Here is a 21573-nt window from a genome sequence, read left to right as displayed (position 1 = left end):
GCCATGGTTGAAGCAATCTCTTTCTTTTCTAGTCTTCAGTAAACCTTATCTGTTCCGCTGTGTTTTTCAGTGTTTACTTTTTATTGTCATTATTTTGGTACCCATTTTAAGTCTCTGCTAGACCTGCTTAGTGCTATAGCTTCTGTCTGAGAAATCTTTGCATATCTTATATGCAGAGAGGCATGCATCTTGTTCATAGTTGATGATGTTGAAGTGCTTTATCTCCTCTACTGGGAGAATGGCCTTCAGAGGAGGCCCTACCTCTTGCTCACAAGAGGGCCCTGCAATTATATCAAAGAGACTTGTAAACAGAAAGTGCGCAATGCAGTGTTTTATTAAAATAAATGAATGACTGATAGAAGAGTTCCTTAAGTTAACAGTGTAAGAATTGGAAAGAGAATGGTGGTGGTAAAAAGGAAATATTTGATCTCAGAGGCAAAATGGTTGTTTAGGGTATAATAAACTCACTTGTAACTTTTGAACAGTCATGCTAAAGAAGGAAGCCCAATAAGAACTAGAGATTTGTGGCAATGTGTGTTTAAGAGAGGTGACAGGTGTCTGAAACTTGCATTGTCCTTAAAAGTGGCCCATACACCCTGAATTGCTTAGGCAGTACCAGTTTATACCTTTTGTCTCAGTGCCATCGCGTTTATGGGCATCTCATTTTAAATGCTGTTATATGGCCACCCTATTTATGAAATACCTCTTTGACCTTTTTAGACTGGTAGGTCCCTGTGGTTGTGAAACTGGTGCCATAGGCTAATGTTGGCCAGATGTGCGCATAAATTCCATCTCTGTCACTTATTAGAAACATGATACGGACAAGTACCAAGGCCTCCGTAAGCACCCTTATGTGGCTGCTGTGTTCAAAATAGTGACAGTCTTGAATATGGAATTTTTCAGTAATATCCTGGTTTCAGTATTTATAACCCTATCAAGATTTTATCAGGGGGAAGATATGTCTAGGGTAGTAGGGAAATAAATATTTCGCGGAGTCGTTAAATTTCTAGGCCTTCTGTGTTAGAGATCATAGAACCAAATGTAAGGGTACAGTTCGTCCTAGTTGGCTGTTTCAACTGGTTACCGATAGAAAGGCTAAAGGTCACAGAAATTGGACTCCAGCCCCATCATTTGTCTCTTTCAGGGAGAAGCAGAGAGCAGGCACAGCAGAGAATGGGGTTTAGATATTTCCTTTTAGTATAAATTCAGAGTGTGGTGGACTACAGACCAAGTCTGTACCCAGGAATTTAAACTTTCTATTCATCATTAAGAAGGAGAAGTGTCTGGATCATAAAATATTTCCAATTGGGAATAGACCACAAGAATGATAAGGAGAGGAAGAAATTCAGATTTATCTGCCAGAAATGTGACTCCTGGTGAAAAAAATTAAGAGGAATTTGTAGTTGAATGATTAAGTGATAGTTCTAGAGCCAGACTGCTGGAGCTTGATCATTAATCTACCACTTTGTAGGCAAAGGATATTGGTTATATTATTTAAACTTGTCTCAGTTTCCTTATCTGTAATATGCTTTTAAAAAAAAAACGATCTTATTGTTTGGGTCCCGCAATTAAATTTGTTAATATTATAAACATGTCAGAACAGTTCCTTGTCTATAGTCATCTTGCATATGCAGTAATTATTACTTAAACTCTTGAGAGTGATAAGTACTCTCCCTTAACTTTGTATTTATGTTGACAGGATGGGACTTCTGTGGTGTGTGATGAGTCTCTACTTCTATGGGATCCTGCAGAGTGATGCCTCAGGTAAGTGAATAGCTTTTGACAACCTGTTAAAATACAAACTATCTATAGGGTAAAGTGCCAACTCTTTCTGAAAAAAATGAGTTAAGACTACACAATATTTTATCCATCGTCTTCTGTGATATCACAGAATCATAGATGTGATGGAATCATAGAATTTTGATGATGATACCTCTAGTCTTCAGGGGACACAATGTACTTGGGGCAGTGGTCGTCATTTATAAATACAGGGATTTTCCATCACCCTCACATCTAAGCCAACTAGAATACTGCTTCTCTCCCTTTGCCTTAGATCTTATAAGAAAAGAAATGACAGCGATGGTAGCATGACTTTGTTTTCCAAACTTCAGCCAGTGGTGAAGGAGGCATTGAGGTGAACAGTCCATTAAGATCTTTTAAGAACAAATGAGAAATGATGTTTCTATCATACTGCTTCTCTCTAGGGAAAAAAGGACCTATCATTAGGCTCATTTTTTTTCCCTTTGGATATTGCTTCTTAAGAGAATCTAGCCAAAGCTTGTTTGAGTTTGAGTAACCAAACTTGGTTGTCATGGATCTGGATCCTATGAAATCAAAGTCAAAAGGGATTTGAAAGGTCATCTTTTCAGGGCTCCTCTCATCTGGAATTACTGCTCAGAACCAGAGTGGGTAACTCAAACTAGTGATCATCTCATTAGTAGTCCACATGTGTTTGGACTGACCAAGTTCTAAGAAAGTTTTTAGTATATATAATTGAAATGTATTTCAGTCATTTCTACATTTCTGTGGTTCAACTGCTTGATTTAACTAGAATGTGCTCAATCCAGTGGTTCTCTAATTTTAATTCAGGGAACCTAGATATCTTCATTCAAAAAAGCTTCATGTATAATTCCCCTGAAGACCATGGTTAATAGTTTGAATATCATTACTTTAATTCCTCTTCTGTGTGAGAGGTCTTTGGAGATGTTAAAATAGCGATCATAGAACCATGACAGTGTTTCCCAGTGTCTGCCTTCGATTGTTCTTCGCGTGGCATGGATTTGAGCCTTTCTCATCCCGATGATCTTTTCTGGGGTATGTTTTCTATACCACTTGAAGCATTTTATTGGAAACTGAAAATAGCACTAAAGGAAGGGTATAACTAGGACAGAGTAGTACAGCTCAAAGCTATGAGAAGTAGAGATAACTTCCAACCTTGTTGGCCCTTTTCACAAGGAAAGTATCTCATAATCTGGGCTGGTTTTCAGATGCACTAATACACAGATCTACCGGCTATTTGGACCAGCATCTGTCCTGCCTGATTGAGTGTCCCATTTGAGGCTGTGATGTCCTGATTTTTAAATATGTTAAATATAACCCCTGATTATTATCAGTTCTTATTTGATTCAGTTCTGTGCTTGAATGTTATCTGCTTACAGAGTCCTTACTTCACCACCTTAATTTAAAAAGCCCTCGCAATCATATGTCTCTGTATCCACCTGTAGTTTCCTTCATGACATTCATCATTTCTTGACATTATATTAGCTTTTTCTTATCTCCTCCCTTTCTCCTTCTTTCTCCTCTTATACGTCCCTGTCCTCCTTTCCCTTCTTTCTTTCTCTTTCTCTTTTCCTCCTTCCCTTTCTCCTTCCCTATTTCTCTGCTTGTAAACTATCCAAGGACATGGACCTGTCCTCTTTGTTACCCAAATACTTGGAATAATGATTGGCGCATAGACACACAGTAGGTTAGTAGGTACGCACACGTGCTCTCTCTCTCTCTCTCTCTCACTCTCTTTCTATGTATGTATCTATGTACGTATGTATCTATATACATATATATATACACATATGTCTATATATATATGTGTTATATATGGATAGAAAAAAGTCCCTTCACTTCCCTTTTTGCCAAAATTGGCCAATTTTATAATGGCACTTGTTTGGATTCATACCAGTAATTCATCAGTGTAGTTTTATGTCCTGCCTTCCCTTGAAGGAAAAGGAAGAGGTGACCATGTTACTCTTGTTGAGAGATCAGGGCAATCCCAGAAGTTTGTGGGTGCTGGTGTCTCCCCAGCACTCCTGGAAGTGTTCTTTTCTGAATGACCTTTACTGTAATCTGCCCAAGGAGGACCCCTACCCCCACCCCAAATGCTATTGGAAAGTGAGATTTCTACCCAGGAACTGTGACTCATAATTCTGCCAGGGAGGCTGACTTCTTGAATAAGATAAGTTCTCATACCAGCCCCATTGAGTCACCATGGGAGCAGGAAACATGTTGTAATCCCCTCAGCCCATCTGGCACATACTCATTTGCCTTCCTTATGAAAAGGTATATTGTGTCTGTGTCAGTGATGCACTTCCTAGTTGGAGGAAGAGGAACAAAAAGGAAGTGTTGTTGACAAAAATAAAAGGGACGGCTAATCTGGGCTACTAGGGGACAAAAGGGACCATTGCACATTTTGAGGGAATCAGTGAACCTCTCAAGCATCAAGGTATCACTTCTTAGAAAAATGTAGATGCTGGCAGATGTTGGCCTTTCATGAGATTCTGTGTTCCAGGTACCCATTTAATGGAATCACAGATCAATGTGACAAACAAGGGAGAAATAGGCAGAAAACCCTAAAGCAATGTACATGCATATGATATTAATAGGAGTTTTGTCTGGTTGTTCTGGGCCTTTCTACATGTACCCTTCTCTTAAGGGAAGTCCCACATTTAAAAAAGAAGCCATATAAATATAAGAGCTTTAGTTCTATGAAGTTTTTTTTTTTTAATTTTAATTTTATTTTGAGAGAGAAAGAACTGTGCATGAGTGGGGGAGTGAGCTGGAGGGAAGGGATAGAGGGAGAGGGAGAGAATCTCAAGCAGACTCCCCACTGAGTGCAGACCCCAATGCAAAGCCCAGTCTCATGACCCTGAGATCATGACCTGAGACAAAATCAAGAGTCAGACACTCAACCAACTAAGCCACCCAGGCACCCCCCCCCCAACCCCCGCCATGCAGTATGTTTTAAGTGGAGTGCACTGGACCTCAAGGCACAGAATTCTGACTCCAGAACATAGTCTTTCTTGTAGCACTACTGTGGTTTCCTTATTTGTTCAAGAAAGTGGGAGCAACACTTTCATCTCAGATGGCCATAAAAGCAGATACTTAAATACGAGCATTTACTTTTCAGGAATTAAAGCAGTAGTTATAATGGTAATAATAAAGCTTCCTTCCCTGAGAAAGCACTTTGCATTTTACATTTTCCATGTCATTTGACTCTCACACCCAAACTATGGAGTGGCCAGGCCCTTGTAATCTCATTTTTGGAAAAAGAAAATTAAGATCAAGTTTTTAAGTGAATTACCCAGTCACACAGCTAATACGTAACATAGCTGTGACTTCAGCTAGTTCTTCCATTCTCAAGATTCATGCTATTTTAACAAAATATACTCTCCTGGGACTCCAGTAAGACAGATACAATTAAAAAAAAAAAAAAGGTCCAAGGGGTCACGGGTTTTGCTAACTGCTAAAGAAACATTTAGTAATAGATTTCTGGTTTTTTTTTGTTTTTTGTTTTTTGTTTTGTTTTTTTTTTAGATAAGAGATATCTTTCCTCCTGACATCCCCTGCCCCGTTAGGTGTTTTTTTCAGGAGGAAAATCAATGTAATGTAAACTCAAAATTCAATATTCTCATTTTTGCATGTTATGGTATTGAACATTTCCAATATAAACTCAAAGAAATTCTGCTTTGCAAGATTCTGAAAGCAAACTTAACTTGTCACACATTTCTCCTTTGGTATGTTCCATTGGCAGCATGTTAGGAAGTTGAACTGTTAAAACTGCCTTTAGGGTAGAAATAAATATTTGCAACTTGTGGTTCCAAGTTGGGGAGAGGGTGAGAATGGTAACACATATAATGTGGTGAATTTACAAAAATATCACCATATCAAAATTATTTGTCAGAGAGACGAGGTTAAGAGGAACAATGTGTTTTCTTCCCCAAGTGTGCGTGCACACACACACACACACACACACACATACACAGATCTTTGAATATAGTCTTTTATTTCAAAGTCAACAAACAGTTGACAATGGGCCAGGTGCAGGGCTAGATTTCACACACATTATCATTAATGTCACAGAAGACACTGGGGGCTGGGGTTTGGGTGGGGGTAGAGATTCTTACACACATTTTATAGTTCAGGAAAAGAAGAGCCAGGGGGTGACCTAAGTTAACAGTGCTCATGGTGGCATGTCTGATAGAGCTAGGATTTGAAGACTGCCTCAAATCCAAAAGCAGAGCTCTTTCTTTTCAACTACATTGCCTTCTTATGACTTTGTTCTGCTACTAGTAAAATCCCATGATTTCATTTCCATTAATTTTGAAGAATTTGCAGAGGGTAGAAATAATCTTCTGGCTTATTGAGGCTGAATAACACTATAGTAACTAACTAACTAAATAAATAAATAAATAAATAGATAAATAAATAAAAACACTGGCTGACCAAGAATTGAGAAACACTGCTGTAAGTTTTGACTGTTTCACTTTGTGAATGTTTAATGACATTAAATAAATCATTTAATCACCCCTTGCTCACTGTGACCTTACCTATCAATCCAACCAACCAGCCAACTAACAATAACAAAGCTTTGGCCAATTTTACCTTCTTTATTTTTTATTAAAGAGCATTATGGTCATTATCATATGTCATGGATGCACATAGCATACACCCTTCCTGTGATTTAAATAAGCATTTTCTAATGGCAAGTGTTTAAAGATCTTTCATTTAAAGATCACGCATTTGACAACTTTATATTACAGAATCCAGGGTAAATAAAGGAAGGCTCTTATGTCAATGTCTTCCAGTTGAGTCTGACAGAAAGATGAGAAAATAAATACCAAACAGAATGCTGTAATAGAGCAGAGAAAGTTACTAGCCATGTAGGGAGATACTGGAGAACACATCTCGATCAGAGAACACTTGCTCTTTTCTAGGAGAAAATGCATCCTTATTTGGTAAGGAACAGTGCAGTGCAATCAGGGATCATGGTATTTAGAGCCCAAGCTGGAAGGGTAGGCTGGGGACAGTCTGTGGAAGACAGGAATCCCTGTAGGTAAAAAGGATATTTGTGTTTAATATATTTTAGATATAGGTGGTTAGTTCTTTTTTCTTTTTTCCTTTTGTCTTGCTCTTGTAAGGGCCTATAATATTTCCAATACAATGTTTCAGTTCTGGTTTGGATTCACTTTGTTGCCAGCCCTCCTGGCCTCCTATTATTTGAATATACTTTTTAAAAACTCCAAACTTGGGTATACTTGTGACATTCAGGGCTGTCTTTGTTGTCCATGACTGGTCACCCTAAACACACTTCGTTTCTATGCAATTTAGTCCAACGAGAATGTCTGAAGAATACAGTTTCATTTTATTCTGAGATCTAAAGGTCATTGGAATTATAACATTTACCCGAGGGTCCTTTAAATGCTTCCCCTTGGGAGCAGATATCTTCTCTCTTTGTTTCTTTTTCTTTCTTTTTTTTTTGTATGTTAAAACACACGATGCTTATTTTTAAGTTACTTATGCTCCTCAATGGTGGATATTCTATAGCCTGATTGAAAAGAGGTTTGAGTACCATAATGTATTGGCTTGATGCTGACTTTGCATATATAAACTCTCCTGAACAGCTTCTTGTATCACAGTGATAATTCTATGTTTAGAAAAATGACCTGATTCTTCCTTCACATGGCTGTGTTAGTTAAAAGAAACCAGGCTTTTTTCAGGGAATACATTTCGTGTATAGGGTTATGAGTGACAATATCTGGTTTTTGAGAATTTGTTCAGGTTTAAATCACCTTTGTTTCTGCATTTCCCCCACCCCCACCTCAGATCGTTTGTTTCTGCCTTATTGAGATGAGCTTTGTAAAACCAGATCAACTGTCTTGATGATCAGTGACTTAGTCCTGGGCCAATTCTCACCCATTTTTATTCCACTGTTTTAAAAATATCTTTTCTCCTTAGCTAATTAACTTCTTTAGAAAATAATATATATATCCATTCTCAAGATAAAAACAATGGTTGCTTTATTTTTAAATCCACTAAGAGCCAGTGTCTCTCATTATTTATTTTTGAGGAACAAAGAGAAAATGGACCCATTTTACAAATAATCTGAAAACCTCAGTCAATAATTTCAAGTACCTATTATTGAAACCTGTAAAAGCTGATATACAGAATTGCCTTCTTTTGTCTTTCTGCTTTAGAGGCAGTAGGAACACTGATAATACAAGATGACTGAGAAAATGTGAGAGAACAGATAAAATAATCACACCTTCAATAATCTAGTTGTGGCTGGGTTGTGTTGTTTTCATGAATTTTATTTCTCTTTCTGCTGTCAAAATCAAAACTTTTGGTATAACTATACATTATTGAGAAATAAGTATCACATCCCTGTCTTAGAGTCTGGACTAGTAGTAGTTTAAGGCTCTTTGTTTAGCAGCCCATTGTGGTTTTTTTTTTTTTCCTTTTGAGATACTTTCATATTTTTTGAAGTGCCCCGCGATGTAGGCAGGAGTATGCACTTTGATATGTACACCAAGGTGTACAGTGCAAAAATGTTTGCATTTTTCCTGAACTTATATAACTAAACATTTGGGTCACCTTAAAGTTTGAGCTTGTCATGCCAGCAAAAGGGAACAAGTGAAAAGTATTGCCTGACTATGCTACTCAGTGGAACTTGTGGGGTCTATACCATAAACATAGATACTCAAAAGGGAAGGAACTGAAAGAGAGTGCCTCCATCAGTCCCTAATGGTTTTCTATGTAAATATGATTTTCTTAACATTATATTGTGGAGTTTTGATTTCTCATTACTTAAACTTGCATACAGGTACAAGCATAGTTGAATTATAGGACTGTAGTATTGTTAAAGCAAACACAGATATACAAATTTTTGTTTCCAAGTGGATCTCAACCATTATTAACCATTATTTACTATAGCTTTGTTTGTCTTTTTTTACTTTGGGGAGAAACCTTTAGTCATTCGCCATGGACTTGTTTGCTATTTAAACACATTATTCCTAATAGCTTAAATTGATGTGCCTGAGTTAACTTTGTTCTCTAGGTCTTTTGGGAGTTCATTCTGCCCCCCAATTGCTTGATGAACTAATTTTTGCTTTTCAGAGAGAAAGCATTAATTTTAACCTCATATTTTCTAATTTGATTTGGACTTTTTGATCTGTCTTGTTCCCTAGGGAAAATTGAACTTCTCTTATGCAAGACTTTTTGACATCATATGCTTGATTCTAAACGCCTCTTCAGCACTTTTACTGTCCACTCAGGGTAGAGGACGATGAAGAGAAGGAGCAGAGAGGGGGAGAGAAAAGGAAGAAAAAGGGAGAGAGAGAATAGATGCAGATAGAGATACTGATAGAGACAGAAAGGCCTAGAGAAAGGAGAGAGAGAGAGGGAGAGAAGGAAGAGGAGGAGGAGAGAGAGTTAGAGATACAAAGAGGGAGATAGAGATAAGAGGTAGTCTTTCCACAGATGGGCTCCCTGGATTTGATACAAAACCAGGTATATATATATCTTTCATATTATTTTTTTTTAATTTTTTATTTATTTATGATAGTCACAGAGAGAGAGAGAGAGAGAGAGAGAGAGGCAGAGACACAGGCGGAGGGAGAAGCAGGCTCCATGCACCGGGAGCCTGATGTGGGATTCGATCCCGGGTCTCCAGGATCGCGCCCTGGGGCCAAAGGCAGGCGCCAAACCGCTGCGCCACCCAGGGATCCCTATCTTTCATATTATTAAAAAAAAAAACAAATTTTTAGTACTTAAATACTCCCCCTTGGCCTCCCCTGCCTGAGGTTTATATTGGATGGCATTCTTTTTGAATGTTTCATTTTTTTCTAGGTTTGAATGTTTCATTATTTTTTTTTACATTCTCTGTCCTTCCTAGTGTGTTAAAATGATGAGAGCAAGTAGAAGACTTAAATAATATAGAGATGTCCTATAGTCTTCTCCAGCCATTAACATGCCCAGGGATAATGTTGTGTCGACTAAGTATTTTGCACAATACTGTTGTTTTGAAGGAAGTATACAGCAGATGTGGTGGGAGCAAAGAGCTGTGCATGGCCTTCACGAAAATGAAGAAGAGACAGCAGGCAGGAATGTCGGACTCTGTAACCCTCTTTGCACTCTGCATTCATAGGTCTAAGGCAGAGACAATCTGCTGTTGTTTACAATTGACACTGAGCCGTAACACATCTTTCCTAGCAGCAGAAACTGCTTCAGGCTCAGTGGCAACCCAGCTTGTATTCAGGTCTAGGAGGAAGGTGTGGCTTTGGAGAATAATTAAATCATGGAAATTGTAAATAGAACGGTTAGTCAGTAAAAGTGTTGGAGGAGTAGTACCCACTGCAGGCCGTGTTCTTAGCGAGATACTTAGGAGGATTTCAGGAAAAGCATGAAGGCAGGGTCTTTGTTCCTGTTTGCTTGATTAAAGCAAACTCTTAGATATCTCACCTTTATTAGTCTAAATATCCTGTTATTAAAAGAGTTCTTTCTCTCATCTACAATGCAGTGATAATTGATGACTGAAATAGTCATGAAACATACATACTATTGAATTTTTTTTTATCCCTAAAGGAAGATCATGTCAAGCTAAGCATGGCTTTAAATCTCTTTTATGCTAATTATCTGTAAATTGGTAATAACTATCTACTGGAATGTGTGTGTGTAATAGAAGAGAATGAAGATGTGGGTGAGGGAAATTTAAATTAACATTAATTGAACCAGGGAATGATTTTATATATATGTATTTTACATAAATCTTTGAATAGCTCCATTAGATAGAAATAGGCATTTTCATTTCTTTACCATTAAGGAACTCCAGATTCAGAAAAGTGAATTTAAAAAGTTAAATTAACTTAGTAACTTACTATAGCTATTAACTGGTACACCTTGTATACCTGTTTGACTTTAAAACCCACGCATGCTATTTGTGCTATACTCTGTTGCTGCTGAAATTCTTTACATTTATAACTCTTTGCTTTTTAAATATGCCAGCCACAGCTGTCTGTCAATAATTGACGATATGGAGCACACACATTTGAAAAGAAACATTCAACCAATTTAAAAACCAAACATAGGATGTGATTTTTCATGTCGCAGATACTATTTTAAATTTATTTGCCCTAGGCTTCCTGAAACATACACAGTGCATTTGCATTACATATATTCAGATTATATACATTTTTCCAAGGTTATAAAAATTTTTCTAAAGGACAAAGCAGTTCTAAATAAGATTACGGGTGGATGAAGGAATAGTAGTTCATTGCAGATTCAGTGGGTTTGAGTGGAGTGGGAAGCCATTAACTTTAGTTTGCTGCAAGATTGCTTTGGCATTATTCATTTGGCTTCCCATGTGGCTAACTCAAAGCTACTAAATGTAACATCCTATCTTGTCTTTTTTACCCAACTGGAGGAGGCTTTGTCCTTCTTTCTGGGTGTTTAGGGACTTAGTAAATGATGTTTACATGTGGCTCAGAGAGTTTTTTGGTACCCAGCAGTATAAAGCTCTAGAAAATTCTTTTTAGTCTAAAAATACCAGATTTTTTTTCCTGCTAGACTTTGGCAGTGATTGGGTGTGAATTTTGAAATTTGATGATGGTTTCACTCCAAGTTCCATTTTTTTCCTGATGGAGCTGGAATGTTTTATCTTTTTCAGAAAATGTCGTTTTGTGTGTGTGTGTGTGTGTGTGTGTGTGTGTGTGTGGCAACAAAGTAGCCAGAATAACTGTCACCTGGATTCAGCAACTGCATAGAAGATTGGGCTGAGGGCATTATCACCAATCCATACGTAGATATGTTATTCCACTCACTGCAAACTCTCCAGAATTGAATGGCTGAAATTCTTTTTTCAGGTTTAATGAACAAATCCCTTCTGATCTCAGGGAAATCAGTAGTTTTCATAGGTTAGTTATCCATTTTAAAACATACAATAATCACAGAATGGTAGGCATTCCCCTCTTATTTTGAGAATGTACCTTTGTGATTTAAAAGGAACAGGTCTACATAATGTACATTTAGAAAAATTTCTTTTTCTTTTAAAATTTTATTTATTCATGAGAGACAGAGAGAGAGAGAGAGAGAGGCAGAGACACAGGCAGAGGGAGAAGCAGGCTCCATGCAGGGAGCCCGATGCAGGACTTGATCCAGGGCCCAGGATCACGCCCTGGGCTGAAGGCAGGTGCTAAACTGCTGAGCCACCCAGGGATCCCCCTGCTTTTTCATGATTAGATGTGAAACCTAGCCCAGTAGATGTTTCCTGGGTGCGTGTTATATGCAAAGCTTTGTACCACAGGAATGTAAAGATGAGTAAGACACTTTGCATTCATTCATTCATAGTGTACGGATATGTGCTAGGCATTGTGCTTGACTATATTTATTAGTAAATAAGACAGAAATGATATCTGCTCTCATGGAACTTAGAGTCCTGGGGAGAATGTGGGACAAAAGAAAATAAGTAAATAAACACATTTTTAAAAACTGTTCTATGAAGGTTATCAGTAGGGCATTACACTGATGGAAAGTAACAGGACAGTGCTCCCTTTCTTAGGTGGTTAGGGAACATCCAATTGAGCAGATGACATTCTCTTGAGAATTGAAGGATGGAAAAGAACCATTATGCAAAGCAAAGAGAAAGCAGTGGGATGGTATCTGTGAAGACCCTGAGCTCTGAGGATCATGATGCCAGTGTTGCTGCAGTTACAAAGCTAGGAAGAAAGGGACATGGGCAGAGGAGGAAAGGGGAGGCAGGATCCAGTGCATATAAAGGGGTTTGTGACATTTTCCTTGGCTGTGACAAAAAGTCATTGAAAGGATTTGAGCTGGTCCCTGACATTATCTGGTTTTGCACGTTCATGCTAACTTCTATGTGAGAAATAGATTGGAGAAGATTTCAGTTTCTCTCAGTATGGTGGACAAGGTCTCCCAAAGAACCCTTATGCTGTAAAGCAACTAGAAATGCCGCATTTAAAAATAAATGTTTTTTAAATTGAATTGCTGAGTTGGTAAGAAATCCTCAGAGGACAAAATTGAAGTGAAACCGGGAATCCAGAAAAGAAAGGAAGCCAGCTCTGCAGCTGGCAGCTGCCCAAGGTAGCATCCAGAGTTAGTGGAAAAGATATATTTAAATGCTAGAACATTTGGATAATTTCCTTAAAAATAAAGTTACATTCTTACATTTTTCCTGACCCCAAACAAATCTCAGTTGAAAGAAATATTTAAATGTGAAAAACAAGTGAAATCCTAAAAGTACTAGAAGAAAATATATGCAGACTTTTTCATAATGTTGAAGTAGAGAATGACTTTCCAGGTAGATCATCAAAGGTGGGGGCCAGAAAAGGTTTGACATATTTGACTACATAAAGATTGACAAAATTAGGGATCCCTGGGTGGCACAGTGGTTTAGTGCCTGCCTTTGGCCCAGGGCGCGATCCTGGAGACCCAGGATCGAATCCCACGTCGGGCCTCCGGTGCATGGAGCCTGCTTCTCCCTCTGCCTATGTCTCTGCCTCTCTCTCTCTCTCTGAGTGACTGTTATAAATAAATAAAAATTAAAAAAAAGATTGACAGAATTAGTGTAGCATTAAAATATTATAAGTTAAAGGATGAATGGAAAATATAGGATATAGCAAAGGGTTAATGTCATTAAGGAGCTTTTGAACACACACCAAAAAAACCTTCCAATACGAAGTAGACTCTATGAAAAATGAGCAAAGATTTTTAACTTGAAGCTCAGGCAGTTCAAAAAACATAAAAGTAAATTGATCATCGTAAAAAGAAGCTCAGGATCATGAGTAAGAAGATAGATGGAATTCAAACAACGATTAGATAGCATTTGTCACTCATTACCTTGACAGTGATTAAAGAAAACAAATCCTACCTGGCACTGGTCAGGACATGGGGAGGTAACAACCAGATGTGTTGTTTGTGTGCCCTGTGGGCAAGAGTGCACTTGGAACAGGCATTGTGGAGGACACTGTGGCTATTTGTTCTAGAAACACCAAAGTGCCTCTCTTTGGCCTTGTAATGAGACTTCTACACATATTTCCTATGGAAATAAGCAGCGAAGTGCATCAAGATGTATTCACAACTTTATTTTTCATACAGTTGTTAAAGTAGGTAATATTGGAAACACTATAAAATATCCATTGGTAGAGGATACTTCAATAATTTGTTATATCAATAACATGGGAATACGGTTGTGACAGTAAAAGTATAATTTTGTATTTATCAATATGGAAGTTAGTTTATAACAGATTATCTCTGTTTAAAAACAGGTACCATACAGCAGGAGTAGTCTGCAAACTTTAAAAACTGTGGCACTTGTTTCCTGGAGCAGGGTCATACCAGCTGGCTCACGAGAGCCACTTGTTCAGTTTTTAGGAACTTTGTGAGCCCTTTGGTAAATTGTTGTAGTTTGAAATTGACCTTGATGGAGAGTATTTGCCCCATGGCAGTTGATAAGCAGACTGTACAAAGCAGATCCCTCCCACCCCCCAGAAGGTTTATCTACACACAACCATGCGCATATGTATATATATGTGTGTGTGCATATATGTAGCAAACCTTTGGGAGAATATACCCAAGGCTTATCAGTGATTATCTTTAAAAGATGGAATTTTGTTTGAATTTATTTGCACCCTCTTAAAATAATCTTATGTATTATTTGAATATATTGCAATCTGATTACATTTATAATTAGAAACAAAGAGTAACTTAATTTTTAGAAGGAAGAACAAAGGCCTAAACCATTGGAGTTCTCAGGATGGTGAATAAGGAACAATTGCAAGATACTGTTGGTAAATTAGCTCTTTGTTTCTACCTGTAAATTGGGTTGTTAATAACCTCACCAGCACAGTGATGATTTCAATGTTCATGAAATGACCTTGATAGATTACTAAGTTTGGAGATTGGTAAGGGAAAAGAGATATTACTGTTGAATTTCTGCATCACAATGACGGCTGATATTTATGCTAGGTATGGAATTTCAAGACAGTAAACATTTGGGATGCCTGGGTGGCTCAGTGGTTGAACGTCTGCCTTTGGCTCAGGGCATGGTCCCGGGGTCCTAGGATCCAGTCCCACATCGGGCTCTCCACAGGGAGCCTGCTTTTCCCTCTGCCAATGTTTCTGCCTCTCTCTTTGCGTCTCTTGTCAATAAATAAATAAATGAAAATCTTTTTAAAAAAAGAAAACAAACATTTAAACACCCAAACTGGAAGTTGAAATCATTGATGCCCCACTTCTTTGCTTCAAAGTTTGCTTATGCTAGATACTCAATCCCCCAAAATATCTATATACACTAATTCTTGTCTAGTTCATCAGCTCATTTAAACATTTCTGTTGATTACAGGCAGTTTTCTGTTTCTGTTTTTTTAAGATATCAGTACTACTGAGTATACTCAGCCTCGTGTCAATATTTCAACATCTGTGGACATGATTATACATGTGTTAAACAAATGAGTATGGCTTCCTCCACCTATCAGCTTTCTTCATTTCCCCATGCAATGAACACATGTAGTTCCAGGCTTACAGTATGTACCAGATACAGTTCACATTATCACTGTATCAACTAAGCATTATAGTGCTGAATGCAATTTATATTATAGTGTTTTATAGTTTCAAAATGCTTGCATTATTGATCATCAGAATAGCAATAAAGTGTATCGTATTTCTGTTTCACAGGTAAGGAACAGAGACTTGGAGAAGTTAGGAGACTTAGCTATGGAGCCATGCAGACAGTGACAGAGGAACCAGTACTCTCCAGCCTTTGTCTTCTAGTCCCAAACCCGCTATTCTTTTCCCTAGGAGACATAGGGGTTCCCAACCCTTTCACTACTAAGGCCATCATTTATTTTATATTTTTTCTAAAGACTCCACATGTTGACAGCAACAGAAACCAGTAATACGGGCGCATGGGTGGCTCAGTGGTCTGCTTCTCCCTCTGCCTATGTCTCTACCTCTCTCTCTCTGTGTCTTTCATGAATAAATAAATAAATAAATAAATAAATAAATAAATAAATAAAATTAAAAAAAAAAAAGAGATAAATCAGTCATGTTAGCCTTGCCATCACTACATCCTAAGCCTTAAGTTAAGAACATATTCATCACCCAAGGAAGAAAACGTATCCATTAGCTGCCAATCCCCATCCCTTCTCCCAATTACTTCAGCCTCAGGCAACCACTAGGCTCCTTTCTATTCTCTATAGATTTGCCTACTCTGAGCATTTCATAGAAATGGAATTATATTGTTTTTATGTTGATTTTTAAAAAACATTTTATTAATTTATTCATGAGAGACACAGAAAGAGAGAGAGGCAGAGACACAGGCAAAGGGAGAAGCAGACTCCCTGTGGGGAGCCCAATACGGGACTAGATCCGATCCCGTGATCATGACCTGAGCTGAAGGCAGGCACTTAACCTCTGAGCCACCCAGGCGTCCATGTATGTGGATTTTTGTAACTGGCTTAGCATAATGTTTTCACTTAAGGTTTCAACATACATCCATGTTGTAGTGTGTAGTAGTACTTCATTACTTTTTATTGATAAATAACATGCCATTGTATATCCATTCATCACTGATGGACATTTTGATTGTTTTCATTTTTAGTGTTATTATAAATAATGCTGTGGACATTTGTGTACACGTTTTTGTATGGGCATGTGTTTTTCATTTCTCTTGTGTATATACCTAGAAAGAGAATTGCTGAGTCATATGGTAATTCTATGTTTAACATTTTGAAATACTGCCAAACTATCTAACATTGTAAAAGCCTTTTTGAAGTTTTGAATAACAGATGTGTCTCAGGTTGGGTACAATACTACAGCCACCATTAGAATGGCTCCTTAACTCCTTAAGATAAAATGCATTACCTCAAAAACATCATGGTGAATTCAGAGGTCTTCCCAAGACTCAGCCCATTAGTCTCTTATCCAGGAGAGGAGCAGCTGAGTATTTTCTTTTTTGTCAGTGTAATGAATTTAAATTTTATTGTTATGGGAGCTCAGAAAATGTCCTGGGTCAGAAAATGCCCTGAATAATTCACAACATATAATACAGAGAAAAAAATTCTGGAATCAAGTCAAATCTTGGCTTCATGTGATTCTCTGTCCTTATCTATAAAATGAAGATGATAATATCACAAAGTTGTTATGGAGATACAGTGAGATAACATACTTCAAAGATTTTCTGTAATCAGCAAAAGCAAGTAAGTAAGCAGAAACTCAGTTGATGAACGTTAAAACTGACACTGTGCACTTGACACTTGGTGTAGGGATAGGCACCAATTGCTTCTCTGTATTAGATTAGGATTGAGATTTTTGCATTCAAAACTGGGCGTTGGCCCACAAGAGTACACATTTCCAAATGTAATTAAACTCTTGCCCAGAAGGGTTTTCATTTTTTCCCAGATGTTTATTTACTTATCAACCTTCCAAGAATTCAAAGGCAAGTAGTAGCATATTCTTCAAAACCAATTGCTTGACAATTAGTCTAAGCTCCCATGATTCTCTGCCACTCATTTTGACTTTGATGACTGTAAATCAGTTGAGATTTGTATTGTTCAATATAATTGCAAAAGAAAATGTATTTATTCATTTTTTTTGAGCAGGGATTTATTGAAATATTTTGATGAGCCAGGCACTTGCTAAGCATTAGGATACAATGGTGAAAAAATCAGTCCGGTTCCTATCTTTATACTATTTACAATATCCTGTATCTCAATCTAAATGTCTTAGGGTCTCTGTTAATTGACTATACCCCGTGGATGGCACCATCACAGTGCTTGCTTTAAAAATGAAGAATAATAATCTCTAGTTTCTTTTCAGAATAAAGTAGAGGTTGGATTTGGACTTCAAACAATATAAATAAGAAATAACACAAGGAACATAAAGTAGCTTGATATTGTGATTTAGTTCTGTTGCTACGTTACAGGGTGACCTTGGATAAGTTACTTAACCTTCCTGAATCTTGTTTCCTCATCTGTAAAATTGTCTAGTTCCTTCTGAGCCTAGCCCTCTAAGGTTCCATAATTGATACTTAAATTTGAGGTTCAAGAGCCTCTGAACAAATTCTTTTTTTTCTTTCTTTCTTTCTTTCTTTCTTTCTTTCTTTCTTTCTTTCTTTCTTTCTTTCTTCTCCTTTCCTTCCTTTCTTCCTTTTTCTTTTTTTTCTTTTTTCTTTTTTTTTTTTGTACTTCTCATCAGTCCATTTTAGCTCTTCTTTTATGTGGCTTTGTCCACTTCTCTCTAAGTATCATCTTCATCCAAGCCTTGACTTTTCTGCAGTTGCTTTCAAACTGGCTGTTCCTTCTCCACTCTTGCTCCCTATAACCTCTTTGTGTTCCATTTTCTTGATCCTAGCAATGAAGTCTCCTGAGATACTTTCAGACATTCACATAGAGTGTTGCCTTTCTACTTCTAAGGCCATCACACAGTCAACCCTCAACTTTGTCCCTCAAAGGCAAGTAGTAGCATATTCTTCAAAACCTACAGCACTCAGTGCAAAAGTCAGTTCTTCAGAGAGATATATATCTCCCTGTTATATATTCTTTCATATTACCCTGTACTTCTTTTTCATTGTACCTGTTACAATAGCATCTAAGTTATTAATTTGTAATTATTTACTTAATGACTTAGTCAATTAGTTATTTAATTTCTGTCATCTTTCCTGGGATGAAAGCTCCACTGGGACAGGCGCAGTTGTATTCACCTCTGTATCTTTAGTGCCTTGCAGAAGACTTTGCACTTACTAGGTGCTCAGTTAAATACCCAGGGAGTGAATGAATAGATGTAATAATTGGCTAAAATGTCAGTCTTTACATCAGCTATGATATTATTTGTGTGGGAGAACATGATGTGGAGAACTCCCAGGTATGTCCAGAAGTTCTGAGGAAGTGCAGACTTTTATCTCTATGCAGTTACTTGTCTCTGCTTTTACACTGAGCTACCTCATTGTACCCAATCTGAAACAAATATCCACCACACTGTATGCTGGGACACTGTGTTGGGTAATCAGGATCCAAGCACTATCTTTAAGCTCACAATCTAGCAGGAGATGAGCCATAACTTCAAATAAGAGTTATGCAAGATAGGAAGTAGTGTCACAAGAGAAAGCCAGTCATATCTAGAGCAGTAGTGATAGAGTTAGGTCTTGGAGGATTTATGTGATTCGACTCCTTGGAAATGGTTGGGTGAAGGCAGTGCAGAATGAGTCCGTAACCAAATGCTTACCCCCTCCCACCCCCACCCAGACATTGCAAGTAAAGCCAATCTCTGCTCAAGAGGCTGGAATTATTTAGATCCATTTTTTATTCTACACAACTCTTAGCTTTTTAGAATTTATTTTTTAAATTTACTCTTTTAATTTACATATGGTATAATTCAGTTTTAGGTGTATGGAGCCTCTGAATTTGGGCAAATGCTTACAGCTGCATAAAACTGCTGCACTTGAGATACAGAAAAGTTCCCAAATGTCTCTCATGCTTCTACTGAACAGTCAACCTTCCCAAACTCCAAGCCCCTCCCAATCACTGATCTTTCTTATGTTCCTACAATCATACCTTATCCAGAATGTCATTTAGATGGAATCATACGGTACTGGAGTTCTTTCACTTAGCATAATGTATTTGTGATGTGTTCATATTATCGAGTGTATCAGAAGTTCATTTCTGGTCACTGAGTGGTATTCCGTTGTATAGATATATCACAGTTTGTTGATTCATTCACTAGCTAAAGTTCGTTTGGCTGCTTTAAAGTTTTGACAATTATGATTAAGTCTGCTATAAACATCTGTGTATAGGCTTTTTTGTCTGGACGTGAGTTTTCATTTCTCTTGGGTTAATACCTAGAACTAATATTGGTAGGTCGTACTGTTAGTGGATGTTTAACTTAATCCGAAAATGTTAAGCTGTTTTGCAAAGTGCTTGTATTTCATTGTGCATTCCCCTCAGCAATGAGTGAGAGTTTCAGCTGCTGTGTATCCTCGCCACAGCTTGATATTTTCCATTTTTAAAATATTAACCATTCTAGTAAGTATGGAATGGTATTTTGTGTAATTTTTAATTTGCAACTAATGATTTGGGATATGTTTTTATAGGCTTATTTGGTCTCTGTATATCTTCTTTGATAAAATATTTATTGAAATCTTTTGTCCCTTTTCAAATTATCTTCTTTTTGAAGGAGAAGATATTTATTTTTATTTAACCTGGGTATAAGTCCTTTATCAGATATGTAATTTAAAAATATTTTCTTCTCATTTGTGGCTTATCTTTGCTAACCTTTAATTTTTCAAGTAGTTTAAAAATCCTGTTCCCAGAGCCATCATCAGATCTACCACTATTCTCTGCTCAGAATGTTTACAGAGTTTTTTTACTTTTTCGGGCACAATGGGGCCATGATGATGAAAAGGACAATTGTCCTGTTAATAAGAAGTCCTAGGTAGTTGGAAGGAGAATCCAGGCATTGAAACATCTGTAACCGTGGATCGGTGTTCTGCGTGCCATAATGGATGTATACATAGTGTGCTGCACTACAGAGCGCTGCCATTCATTGAAGTTTCTGGTTATTAAAATACTTTGAGGATAGGCTCAAGAGAGAAACAATAAAGGTTCTGGATAATTAAATTTTGGAAACTCTAATAAAGTGGCTGCCCCCCTCTATAGCCCCATGTATTATCAGTGTTGATGATGGGGGTTGGGAGATGGAGAGGGAACAGCAATGTCTTTCTCACCTTGATAAATCACAGTCCTAAACTCACTCCAGCAACTATAGAGCCAAAGGACCCCCGTGGAAGTGATCAGCTTCACTGCCTCCCTACTCTCTCCTGCCCAGGTTGCTGTAATGGTCTCTTTTGTCTTCATTTGTGGTTTGTACAAGTAAAGGCAGAGATAACAAGTAGATAGAGAAATTCCATTCTCAACTCATATGGAATTGCACACATGTATGACCCATCAGACAGCCTCAGGGTACAAATATATTTACCAATCTGTCTTTATCTCTGCCCTAGTTGTAGTTAATATGTGCCCCTTCATTCTTCCAGGACCACCAGTGATTCCCAATTGCCACCAAGATAAAGTATGAACCCTTCCCCCAATATTAACCCTAGTGTCCCGCTCTCAGGCTCTGCTCTGACATCACACACCCTATAATCCAGCCCCAGCTGACTGATGGGTTCCTCACAGCCCCCACACACTCTGTGCCTTTGCCAACCTTGTTCTATCAGCCTGGTTCTATCCCTTCTATCTGTCAGCACACATTCTTTTCATTTTTCAGGCTTAATTCAGATGCCATCTCTTCTGTGAAGATTTCCTTGAACTTCCCACCTCTCACAGTCTGAAATAAGAACTCCTTCCGGCCTCTTGTGACATGCTACATCTTTTTCTTTTTAACATTTACTTCATTTTGTTTGCATTGTGAATGTCTGTGCACCCTCTCTAGATGGTGAGATCTTTGAGATGGGAGACCACGTCTTCCTTGTCTCTTTGTCCTTCCCCTGGAAACTGCACAGTATACACTGTTGTGTGTAGTAGGTTCTCACAGAGGGTTGATTGATTGAAGGACACACCATAACCCACAGGTCACCTTTCTTTGTGACCCAGACAGAAGAGATGTCTGAGTGGCTGATCGTTGTAACTGGAGGTGACGGGGTCATCTTATGTGTTCTAAGCAAATGTAGTTTTGTTTCCCTACTGGTGGTGATTAGGCTCTCCTGTCGAGGATAAGAAAAGGATGATTTGATTTTGAGTAATAAGAAATGCAGCTCTAATTGGGTACCTTAAATGCTTTCATATTTCTGCTTAA

General features: G+C 37.8%; 1 protein-coding gene across 9 annotated transcripts in view; it reads left to right on the top strand.

Annotated features, from left to right (window-relative positions):
* The window catches only part of IL1RAP (interleukin 1 receptor accessory protein), a 126684-nt gene that overhangs the window by 44923 nt on the left and 60188 nt on the right, over nucleotides 1-21573 (top strand). For 6 of the 9 annotated variants that reach the window (XR_012000412.1, XM_072752416.1, XM_072752411.1 and 3 more), the window contains exon 2: nucleotides 1700-1764. Coding sequence is in view for 8 of the 9 variants with exons in the window: in XM_072752416.1 (XP_072608517.1) it covers nucleotides 1701-1764 (64 nt within the window). In the remaining variant the exon portion in view is untranslated. The other 3 variants (XM_072752412.1, XM_072752413.1, XM_072752414.1) reach the window with 3 other exon arrangements.

The sequence above is a fragment of the Vulpes vulpes genome, chromosome 3, assembly GCF_048418805.1.
Source record: "Vulpes vulpes isolate BD-2025 chromosome 3, VulVul3, whole genome shotgun sequence".
NCBI lineage: Eukaryota > Metazoa > Chordata > Mammalia > Carnivora > Canidae > Vulpes > Vulpes vulpes.
Note: the sequence above shows the minus strand (reverse complement) of the source record. Positions and strands in the feature narration are given on the sequence as shown.